Here is a 12,629-nt window from a genome sequence, read left to right as displayed (position 1 = left end):
ATTAGCAGATTGTTCAGAGTGCTTCATCTTCTATGTCCTCACCTCTTCAAGTTTTCATACCCTCTTCACATTTCACACTGCCATCTAGTGTTATATTATCATAAGGACTAGAAGTAGGACTAGACCAAAACATAAGATAGTCTGCAGTTGGTGGAAGTCTTGAGGAACACATACAAAATGCTAGAGGAATTCAGGAAGTAATTCCATCATTGGAAGGAAATAAATGGTTGGCATTTCAGGCTGAGACGCTGGCTCCCAGCACCGGCTCCACTCAGTACTTTTTTTTAACCTCTGACTATTCCCTGTACTAACCCAGTATCCAGTGTTATTTGGGACTAAGCCTAAATTCCAAAGATTCAGTATCCTCTACATGAAATAAAAGAAATACCATACTTAATGTCCTCAACAAAATCGCTGATGGCGATTGGAAACAGCTTAGGCCCCAGTATGGATCTCTGTGGCACTCCACTTGTTATCAGACTCACAAACAAAATAACCAATTTATTTCATCTGTTTTCCATTTGCTAATTAATCTTCAATCTATACTGGTATATTTGATTTTGTGCTTGTTTAGCAATTCTTTTTCTGTGACACCTTATTGTGGACGAAAATAATTTACAAAGAATCTGGCGTTTACTTTCAGAACAAACTTTCTCTTTATCACAAGGTGACATCAACAAGGGAGTCACTTGTCCGAGAACAAATGCTTCCCCATGCAAAGTTTTTATTATTTTCGGTCATGATCATTATTTTTATACTTCCTTATTTCTCATTCCCCACCCACTGTCTCTAACCAACATATGAAGCATATACATGAAGTGACATAAGCCTTTTGCAGTGTCCTGCTTCAGTACCTATGTGCTGTTGTGAGCTGTATGTTGTTTCACTTTTACATTGTACGTATAACAGCAAGTTTCCATCGTGATGTTTTATGAAGCTGTTAGCAGGCTAGTAGCCAGCCATGAGATTACTGTGGTTCACTTTAGCTTATAGTTGATTGCTTGGGTCATTGAGTCTGTTACAGACTTTCAGTGCATGATACCAACTCTGTAAAGCCCCCCTTTATCTTTCTGCTACATGTGTATCCCTTATTTCTCTTGTGCTACAGAGCCAAAAGTATGAGTTTACTATTCACTGCAATATTATTTTCTAATTCTCCATATTACAACTACCTTAATGAATTCCAACATTTCCCCTCCCTCAGAATTCTCCTTTCCCTTGCATTTTCCTTTCTCTTTTTTCCCCTCCTTTCTCAAATAGTATGGTTATATTACTACCTTCTGATTGTTGTGTATCCTGTATAATTTCAGATGATGATTTTTTTATAATTTAGATATACAGTATGAAACAGCCCCTTTCGGCTCTTCCAGCCATTCCGTCCAATTTAATCCTAGCCTAATCATGGGGCAATTTATAATGACCAATTAACTAACTAACTGAAACTGGAACTCCCAGAGGAAACCCATACGGTCACGGAGAGAACATACAAACTCCTTACAGGCAGCGATGGGCATTGAACTAGGGTCGCCTGTACTGTAAAGTGTTTGTGCTAACTACTACGTCACTCTGCCACCCCAAGATATAAAATCTGTCCTTGAGCTTAAGGTTTTATATTAAAAACATTGTTTTATTTTCTGCAATTCTTTTTAAAAAGCAATGAAGCTTTAAATTCCTATGTGTGACAGTGGGATTATAATAATTTAAGTGGTCCAGAAATTTCTGCTGACTTGTATTATATAAAGTGAGACGCCTTGAAATATGGCTGAAGGCAGCACCAGACTTGCAACAATGCCTCCCTGATCTGAGCAGTCTGTTTAAGACCATGTATGGGCAACTTAACTTTATCTGGAGGGCTTTTAGCTGTTTCTGAAATTCTGCAGTTCTAGAAATTTCTTTGGCTTCCATGGGACCTTGCATTTCAATTTAAGGTGACCATCGCTCTCAGTTTTTACTGCTTTTCCTTTCTCCCCCATCAGTAATCTGTTGGATCTCACAGCATCAGATAAGGAGCAAGGAAAAACAGTATTTGATAATGTGCTTTTTCAGATGGCCTTTGATTTCTTCAGTTACAGCATATCACATGAGGATAAAAATAACAAGATCATTGTTTTTCACTTGCTTGTGTACAGCCTTTTCCCAGGTGCAGAGGATTAGTGTTAGCATCTGTGTAACTCAGAGCACTTTGCTTAGAACAGCTTTATCTATTCATCCACAGAATTTGACTTTCTAAATATAGAAATTACAATCCCTGTAAAGATGAAACTGCTTGTAAACTCCACTGGGAAAGATGTCACAATGCTGATGTCCTTCACAGCTTTGCCACTTATAGCTTATTCAGCAGTGGGATGTGACCTAGAAGAACAGGCGTGATGGTGGACAGGGCCACAGTTCTGTGGATAGAAGTACCTGGTGACATTATTCAGCTCATACTGGCCCCACATCTTTGTAACTCATTATTTCAAACTTGTTACGTTGAATGTTGCAATGAAGTCAAAAATAGTTCTTTCATACAGTAATACTTATGGGGATTGCAAGCTCAACAGAATGCCAGCCAAGTATAACAAAAGGGAAGAAAATTTAAAAGGGTTAAATAAACTCAACTGTGCTGAAAGGTATCATACATTTAATTAGGACAATTAAATTTATGGTACTATTTAGCACAATAAAAGTTATGATGAGTGGCTTGTATAGCTCTTGAAAGAACATTTATGTTTTGTCCTGCACTCTCACTTTTGTTTGTAGCCTGAAGTTTTCTCTTTCTTAATTACCCATCCAGTCCCTTTTACTGCCTTTTTAGTTGAAGTATCCCAGGTCCCAGCAGCTTCCCAAAGGTTAGGGAGGCTTCCAGAACCCTTTCAGTTGTGTTAACCTGACCAATCACAGTTCACCCATTACAACAGAGCCGACTTTGGCTCCTGGAGAAGCATAGCTTTGATTTTTTAAAAAAATTATCATTGTTTAAAAATTCACAGCTCAACCCTTCACAATCTCCCACAATCTTACAGCAGTCTGATATTGCAGTTACTAATTTTGACTTCTTGCATATCCTGATTTTAATCACTGCATCAGTGATAATTCTCTGAGAAGAGCATTTGAGTATTTGGTTCTGTTAAAATTTTTATCTAAAGACAACAGGAGGAAAAGTCTATCTTCACATCTTTAACAAATAATTTTAGGTCTTTTTTTTTAATTGATGCACTTCCCAGAGAGATTTCTCAAATTATTTTGTTTAAAAGTCACCCCTTATCCTTCTTTTTTCTAAGAACTGACAACTTGTCTCTTTCCCGGTTAGCATTCTCAATTTTTTTTATGTACAGTATCTAAGGCATTTACAACTTACTGCTTTACCTTTACAATGCCTGAAATTAATGTAAAGGTATAATGCTGAGGCTTTTTAAGGCATTGGTTAACCTGCATTTGTAGTATTAAGAGCAGTTTGGTCCCTTTATCTAAGAAACGATGTGCTGTCATTGGAATGGGTCCAGGGGAGCTTCACAAGAATGAACCCAAGAATGAAACGGTTAATGTGTGAGGAGCATTTGATAGTTATGGGCCGATACTAGAGTTTGGAAGAATGGGGGTGGGGGAATCCCTTTGAAACCTATTGAATTTTGAAAGGTGTAGATAGACATTGGGTATATTTCAAGCATAGGTTGATAGGTGCTTGATTAGTCAGGGTGTCAAAGGTTGCAGGGTGAACTGGGTTGAGTGAGATAATAAATCAGTTATTATGGAAAACTCGATTGGCTGAATTGCCTAATTCTGCTCCTATGTGGCCTAATTCTGTTCCTGTGACTTATGGTATTCCAGCAGAGACCTAATCAATGTATTGTCTCTTACACTTGAAATCAGAATTGTGCTTATTGTAGTGTTTTCAAATTTTATAGGAAGTTTTACAATAATTTTGAAAAAAGTTGGTAAATTTATGGCATACCATCAATCATCATGCAAGGAGATCTTGCCAATGCATCTACATCTAGATACAAGATCAAATTACCTAATGTTTTTTATTTTGAACAGAATGTCTGTGAATGAATGCTGCTATTCTGATAAAGTGACATCATTGATTAAATATCACATTCCTAATGCTGAGTTTTCACAGCCACATGATCTGGAGTTAGCATATGTTCTGCCTCTTCAGGATGTTAACAAATTTGCAGGTATTGTGGAACCAATTAATTTTCAGTATTTGATCTCTTAATTCTTGCATCTTTAACTAATTGTTTAAATAGTGTTGATGATATTTGTGAGAGGAAAATCTTTTCAACAATAACAGTACTTTTTCTTCCAAACTACTCACCTATGATTTTACACCTCACAATGTTTATGCTAGGACTGCTCATTGTTAATACTATTCTTTTTCAGGGCTGTTTGAAGATTTGGATAGCCGTACCAATCTGGGAATTGAGAGCTATGGGGTTTCCATGACGTCGCTAGAAGAGGTTTTCCTAAAATTGGAATCAGAATCTGAAATGGATCAAACAGGCAAGTAAAAACTTGCAGTAACATAAAGGAATTCTGTCCAATCATAGTTTAATCTGCAGAAAATGTTTTGGTTCACTTTACCTGCACACATTTTATTTCAGCTGATGAGAATTGACCAGTGATGTAACAGATTCTTTTTGTGTGTTCTGGTCTAAATTTGTATTTTGTTGTTTTTTTTTCAGATTACAATGTTTTTACCAGGGATCCAGCACCAGATGTGATAGCAAATGAAGAAGATGTTTGCATTGATTGCATTGATCATCAGCTCCTGACTTTTCCAGAAACTCATTCAGCAGTGCTGGTTGGCTCTGCTCTGTGGGATCAGCAGTTCCGTACAATAATTTGGTTACGTTTTAAGAATTTCACTCGCGAACGTAGTACACTTCTTAGCATGTAAGTATCTTCTTCATGGCTAATGATGTAATTGGGCCTTGATATTAGGAATGTTGGCTTGGGAGAGGAAGTGTTGCTGATTTGTTTATCCTATCAGTGAATTTGGAAATTTGCAGAGAAAGTATTGCTGATGTTCTTTTCAGATGCCTGTAATAAGTAGCTCTTGTCAAATAGGAGGGCAAAGATCACTAATACAAAGTATACCATAAGTTTTCAGCCATGCCTGAGGTCTTGATCTTGTATGGTAGGATAATGAAGGCAAAGAAAGACTGAGATTGTAAGTGAACTCCTAGTACGTCTGTACACCTGCTTGTTGAAGCAAATATCTAATCAATCATGTGGCAGCGAATCAATGCATAAAATCATACAGACATAGTCAAGAGGCTCAGTTGTTTAGACACCAGAGTGGGAGAGATATGATCTAAGTGACTTTGACTGTAAAATAATTATTAGTGCCAGGTGGGATGGCTTGAATATCTCAGAAACTACTGATCTCCTGGGTTTTCATGCAGACCAGTCTCTAGATTTTACAGTGAATGATGTGAAAAGCAAAAAAAAAATCCAGTTCTTTGGATGAACACGCCTTGTTAATGAGCTGACAGGAAGACAACAGTAAGCCCAAGTAACCAAGTGTTATAATAGTGGTTTGCAGAGGAGCATCTCTGAATGCGCAACTCATCGAACCTTGAAGAGGATGGGCTACAGCAGCAGAACACAAACATACACTCAGTGGCCACTTTATTAGGTCCAGGAGGTACCTTATAAAGTTGTCACTGAGTGTTTATGTCAACCATATTGCATTTACATTTTCAACTTGTGAAGATGTATGATGTGATCATTGTTAATTGCATGATGTTGACATTGGAAATGGCAAAGAAGAGCAACTGTGTGAGACTTGCTCATCACAGATGAATGGTTTCAACCCAAAACTTTGACTGTCCATTTTCACAGATGCAGCCTGACCCACTGAGTTCCTCCAGTATCTTTTTTTGCTCCAGATTTCAACACCTGCAGTGTCTTGTGTCTCAGAGGCATGCTCTTTGATGCATGTCAACTTAGAAGAACTAAATTGGTTATTGCCAGGTGAGAGAGAATTCAGTAACATAATCAGGTCTGTTGAATGAAATGTGGTGAGTTGTATGTATTGGAAAAGGGAAGTGAGGTAATCAGATGAACTGAAGAAAAAAAATTAGTCTTCTGTTATTTCACAAGCAACCAGAAATCTTTCAATATTTTTCATTAGACTACTTGCTTAGAGATTGAGCTGAAATATGCAATAAAAATAAGTGCTTTGTAGTTTCAGAGAGCTTGAAAGTTGAGAAATGAAAAAATATAATCGAGCAAAGTTGCTGTTGATGAAAAAATGTGGGTGCAGATGGTAATTTTTAAAATGTGAAGAATTGCTTGATTGAATATGGATAGTTAAAACATTGAAATCATAAACAAGGAACTGAGAAACACACCCTGTAAACAGTTGTTTTCAACTAACCTGGTTTGAAAGTAACTAGATGCATGAATATTTTTTTCAGATATGCTACAATTAAATTTGGTTATTGATTTGATGTAGCATTCAGTAGAAAAATGAGAACATAATTGAAGGGGTAGATACAGTAATTAGAATGAATAAAAAAGGAAAATAAACTTGTTTCAGTGAATTTGTATGCATTTGTTAATAAAATTGCATGGACACAAAAATTTGAACATCCTTACAACAGTCCCACGTATTCTTCTGCATGTAGTCCAGTTGTTTACTCTTCACATTATTTGTTCAGACATTTTTATTTGGTCTGTGTACAAATATTTCTTCAAGTCAAGCACTTCAAGTACTGTCCTCTTCTTCAAATCTGCTGTCACTCTACTCCTGAAAACACAGTAAATCACCAATAATCCGACACCTTTGGGCCATCAGTTGTATCAGGCTAGCAGATATCCTAGCCTGTTGGATGTTACTCTTACTAATACCCAGACATTCATTTCACCTTTTTTTTTAAGAAAAATATAACTGGTTCCATACTTGGATAATAAATTATCCAGTGAACCTGGTCACTTTAAAGGGATGGGAATTGGACAAACACCTAAGTGCTAAGACATTAGCACTAGCCGCAAACCCATGTTCCTGATGCTAGACAACAGCCCTGCCTCTAGCAGGACATCAGGCCGGAGCCATTCAGCACTGTGCTCTTACTTCATTCCACTGATTTCCAGACTCTGGATGAGCTGGTTGCCAAATGATTAAGATTTCCAAGTAATTAGAACCTGGCTGATTGGAATTTTACCTTATCATCTTTTGACTTCTCTGTCCTTCTAACTACCATTGATCATCTACTTCCCTCTTTCTGTCCAAGTGCTTGAATGAGTTGATGCTTCCTAAATTTTCTTATTGTGTTTTGAGTGTTTTCGATTAGGTTTCTAGACTTGCCCCGATGTAAAAAAGCTTCTTGCAATAGTAAGTTGCATCATTTGGGACTACGGAAAGCTAATATATTTATGCATAACTTTCGCAAGCTGTTAGCTTTAATGTGGTGGCCATATGATATTTGCCTAACAGTACACCACAGCTACTGAATTGAATCTACACTCAGCTGTTCCATCTAATTACCGTAAATCAAAGTTTTGTGCATCTAAGGACTATTACCTATTCCTCATCATTATATTGCCTCTTACACACTGTCCATAAATAGTATTAATTTGAACCTGAATATTCACTCCTTTTATTCCCTCCACTGTCAGTGCAAGATGAGTGCAGATCAATTTTCCAGTCTGAACTAAACCAGATGCTGTTTTAATTTATGCTTAAATGGAGTTTGTTCAAGTTAATCAATCTTCTTTTATTTGAGTCTTTTAATTCATAAATAAAATCATTTTGAAGAAAAAAGTGAGAGCAAGAGTTACTTTGGCATGTTTTATTATTTCCTATCCTTTTTATTATTGATAATGTATGTTCACTGGTGTTACATCAGCATCAGTGAACTTGCAAATAACAAATGTTCACTTGCCCAGTTTCAAATCTGTATGATAGTTTTCTTTGTTTCTGTTATTATGTCCTATCATGCTTTTGCATGTTAGGCAGAGTTAAACTGTTTCTGTTTTGCTTAGTGTCATAAATATTCTATGATTTAAAAAATATGACTGCATTTCTCAAGTTGACTGTGGAAAGGTGATATAGTTTTACAATGGTTTCAAAAGCTTTGAAAGAAACTTCAATTTTAACATTTACTATTTGTTGGAAAGAATAGAATAATGTTTTTCAATACTTTTGCAGCATATACATTATTGGCCTTTTGATTTGCATCGTGGTCTTGATGGCTTTAATAAATGGTACACTTAGTAGAAAAGATGTTGCAGTGAAGTTATCCCCGGAGTTAATTCTTCTACAACAAGGTCAAAAACATCTCAAGTATGCCACTAGCCTGCTCCTGAAAAATTCCACAGGTGAGATGTGGATGGGAATGAAATCTATTGCTTAACAACTTCAGTAAGTAAGTAATAAGTTGAACTGATTGCCAGCTATAAAATTCTAAACACTACATTAACTTACCAATACATTTTATTGTAAGTGCGCCCCTTTTCATTTTGTCAATCTTTATGTAATATTGGTAGTAATAATCAGATTATTTGCTATCCAACCATTTGGAAATTCTGTTGGTTGGGTTTCTTGGTTGTTAGATGACATTTGCTGCATTTCTTCCAGTTGCTGGGACTCTAGACTACGTTGACTAGGATAACATTTTTTTAAAAAATGAAAATATATTGGGGTATTAATAATTTGCTAACTTGGCACTAGCAAAGTAGGAGGTTTTACTCTTAAGTAGTTTTTCTCACAGCAGAGCCACAATTTTCAAGGAAAATCTAAATTGTCTAGTTTGTTGTTCTAATAACAAACTAGAGCAATAATATGGTAGGAATCATTAGAATCTTAAGCTTTAAATTTAGCTATACGTAGCATTAAGGGTCAGTGCAAAAGCTTTGGATATATTGAGAGAAAATCGTAACAGAAGTTCTTCTGAGGTAGCAGGTATCCATTTGCAGTATTCAATGAGCATCCGAATGAAAACTTAAAAGTTTAAAAAATTCCTTCAGGAAGGCACTTGAACATGATTAATTAGAATTTGTCATTAATGCACTTTGTATGATTTTTTTTAATATTTTATTTTAGATAGTAGTGTTGATCAACTTATCCATGGTTTGGAAGCTCAGAATGTGAAAGTGGAGTTGTTCAGTGAGAGCGAGTTCACAGACATTGCTCCACATAATGCAGCAGTAAATGTGACACTATCAGATGAGGTAATGGACTTGACTATAACCCTGATCATTGGTTCTGGATATATTTGAGCCATGATTTATTTATACTTAATGGAAACCTTGTTGAAATATTGTTGTTTGATGACTCCACTGTTTTGGCAGGCATTTTAACACTGTGGCTCCGCAGGTTGAACAATATAAACTAAACCAAGTTTAATTATGCACAATGTTTATTTCAAATGAAACAGTGCTGAAACAGGTCATGTTAAGAGGGGGAAAAACTCTTCCCTTGCAGTCCAAAAAGGTCATTTAATTCCATGATATGCTGCCTTGTAAAATTACTTTTGAAATCTGCTGTGACTCAGGCTGATGATTTCAGTTTTCCAAATTCTATAATTAAAGTACTCATTTGCTTTCTCTTACTTGTCAATTGTGCCTTTACAATTTGGTGTGTAGACAGTGTGTTAAGACAACAGGTTTAATTGGCATATTCTTCAAAGCAAACTTGTATGTAATCATATAATTTTTATCATTCATATCTTTGGCTTATGGGGGAGCATTGATGAAAGTGGATGCTGAAACTTCACTTTTTAAATTGAATGATTGGAAATTTTTCATGAAATTTATTCTATTATAAAAAATGACTGTGTAAAAGGTTAAAATTTCATGCTGAATAGATGAGAGATGCACTTTTGAATAATGACCAAGGAATGTGCTTCATCATTTTTTTGTATTTGTATGTCTTATACACTGTCTGTGAAAGTCACAAATAGCAGACTTTTAAATGTGAGGCCCACATAAACAGTGTAGTCAACATTTCTGATGTAACACCACACATTGAAAACAGTATCAATATCAACACAGTGCAAGTTCTTGCAGTCATAACAATGTAACACAGCATGACTGCTGATTCATTCCTTACAGGGACACGGTGCTATATTTGTAGAACACTGCCAGTTACAAGTGAGAGCTGCCAGTGAGTGAGTGGATGCTGTGGTGATTGTGGGGGGAGGGGCCAGGAAGATCAGAGGAGCTTGACTGGCGAAGAACCATGCCTGAAATAGGCAGCTTCTTCTGCAGGCCTTCCAGGTTCACATCAGGGTGCTCAGGGCATGAAATTGTCAGAGTGGTTTCTGAATGCAGAGTACTTTTAGTGTCCGCTCTGTCAGCAGCTGTAAGCTGAAGGAGGGGTAACTGATGCTAACATCTTTTCAGTGTTTTGTGTTGTATGGGAAGTCCTGATTACGGTGTTGGGAGAATGTCCCAAGTATGGAATTTTGAATGACCTCGCTAATGGATATCAACGTGTTAGATGTGGCAAAGATGTGCAACCTGATATGATCCTGAGGTTTGGAAATTGAAAACCTGTGAATGGAAAATTATTGACTCTGTAAATTTTCCAAGTGTGAAACTAGGTTGGGGGGAGAAGGAAGAAATGTGTTGTCGCAGATGCAAATCCATCAAAAAGTGAGATGTTGCACCCAGAAATGTGTGCATAGTTGCTGTGCTCTAGGAGAATTCAACTTTTCATCTGTACAGCATTTCTTTTGGAACTATGCAGAAGAATTTTGAGCTAAATGTTTTTATAACAAAATTTTTGTTTCCTGTGCTTTTGTTCAGAAACGATATTCATTCACAGCAGTATTCAACAGCACCTTGGTTCACTCATTGCCGGTCTTGATTAACTTGATCAGTAATACAGTTCTCATTAGCGTAAATGGATCTAGAAGGATTCAAGCCTGGAGCAAGCCATTCCATTTAGTAAGTTAAATGCAGACTTTGTTCTGTCATTCATTAATGTCATAGTTAATCTAATCTTTGACTTCACTCCCACTTTCCTGTCTATTCAATATAACCCTTGATTCACTGATAATTCAGTTATCTTTCTCAGCCATAAATCTGTTCACTGACTTCATCCTCACACATCTCTAGGGTAGAAAATTGTACAGGTCATGATTCTGAGAGAATGCGCTGTTTCTTATTTTTTAAATGGCCAACCTTCTTGAAACAATGCCTCCTTGTTCTAGGTAATCCCACATTGGGAATATCTTCTCAACATTCCAGCATTCAGGGCTCATTGGTTTATTTAAGTATATGCAAGGAAACAATCCTGACACATCATTCTGGGATGATTTAAGACACTCAGTTCTCAATGATAATTTTATCTGAGGCATAGGTGCATGAATATTCTCTAAAGATGTTCTGTTATTCTACACAAACATCTGATAATGTAACGTTTTGGTAGCGTAAACTCTTATTCTTTTAAATTACCCATAAGTTAGAGTGCTAGTAAACGTTTTTCAAAAGGCCTCCATTCATGTCTAGACCAAACAGTGAGCATGTCTCCTGTATAAGTACAGTCGGCCCTCCTTATCCGCAGGTTCCGCATGCGCAGATTCAACCAACCGCGGATCTTGAAAACCCGGAAGTTCTCTCTCCAGCATTCGTTGTTTGAGCATGTACAGACTTTTTTTCTTGTAATTATTCCCTAAACAATGCAGTATACCAACTAGTTACATAGCATTTACATTGTATTAGGTATTATAAGTAATCTAGAAATGATTTAAAAGTACAGGCAGTCCCCGGGTTATGAAGGAGTTCCGTTCCTGAGTCAGTCTTTAAAACAGATTTGAAGTTGGAACAGGTACATTCGGTATTATTTAGCGTCAGTTAATCAAACGTTTGTCTTAGTATATAATATATATTTTACCTTTCTATGCATATAAAACTCTTAAGAAACATATGCATTTCAATAATCAAACCACTGCGTTGCTCAGTAATAATTGCAGCTTTCATCGGGGCAGGGCCTTTCACATTATCCATTAAAATTGTTCCGGTTGTTGACGGACTGTAGCCTTACGCTTTTCCAATGACCGATGGTGTTTCACCTCTTTCCGATCGCTTTATTATTTCCACTTTATCTTCAATCGTGATTGGATTATTTTCGTGAACAGAAATACTGCGGATTCAGAGCTGCGCCGGATCCTAAAGACCACCGCACTAAGACAGGTTAAATAAGGTTGGCATTTTTAGAAGTGACACAGTGGGAAGAGGTATAGTCTAGGTAGTTGTGAGAATCAGTGGGTTTATAGAAGATATCAGTAGATAGACTGTCTCCAGAGATGGAGACAGAGATCAAGGAAAGGGAGGGAGGTGATGGGAATAGACCGAGTAAATTTGAGGGCAGGGTGGAAACTGGAGGCAAAGTTGATGAAGTCATCAAGCTCAGTACAGGTGCAGGAAGCAGCCCTAATGCAATCATCAGTGTAGCGTAGGAAGAGTTGGGGAGCAATACCTATGTAGGCTTGGACTGTTCCACATAGCTGACAAAAAGGCAGGCATAGTTGAGACACGTGAGTGTCTTTGGTTTGAAATATTTAAGTATCTGCTCCTGCTTTTCATCTGCTTTCCAAGTCCATTTAAGCCAGTTCTGTATATTTAATAATTGCTTTTAAGTTTAAGGCACTTTTTTCAGACCTAACCTTCTGATGTGATGTGATGTAAAGGTA

General features: G+C 36.9%; 1 protein-coding gene across 1 annotated transcript in view; it reads left to right on the top strand.

The window, feature by feature from the left end:
* Positions 1-12,629, top strand: part of abca5 (ATP-binding cassette, sub-family A (ABC1), member 5) — a 102,743-nt gene that overhangs the window by 60,459 nt on the left and 29,655 nt on the right. The window contains exons 16-21 of the mRNA XM_073026103.1: positions 4,021-4,160; positions 4,366-4,485; positions 4,668-4,878; positions 8,141-8,310; positions 9,035-9,162; positions 10,741-10,881. Of these exons, the coding sequence (XP_072882204.1) occupies positions 4,021-4,160; positions 4,366-4,485; positions 4,668-4,878; positions 8,141-8,310; positions 9,035-9,162; positions 10,741-10,881 (910 nt within the window). The remainder of the gene's footprint in view (positions 1-4,020; positions 4,161-4,365; positions 4,486-4,667; positions 4,879-8,140; positions 8,311-9,034; positions 9,163-10,740; positions 10,882-12,629) is intronic.

The sequence above is a fragment of the Hemitrygon akajei genome, chromosome 22, assembly GCF_048418815.1.
Source record: "Hemitrygon akajei chromosome 22, sHemAka1.3, whole genome shotgun sequence".
Taxonomy (NCBI): domain Eukaryota; kingdom Metazoa; phylum Chordata; class Chondrichthyes; order Myliobatiformes; family Dasyatidae; genus Hemitrygon; species Hemitrygon akajei.
The sequence above is the reverse complement of the archived record's forward strand: the minus strand, read 5'-3'. Positions and strand labels throughout refer to the sequence as shown.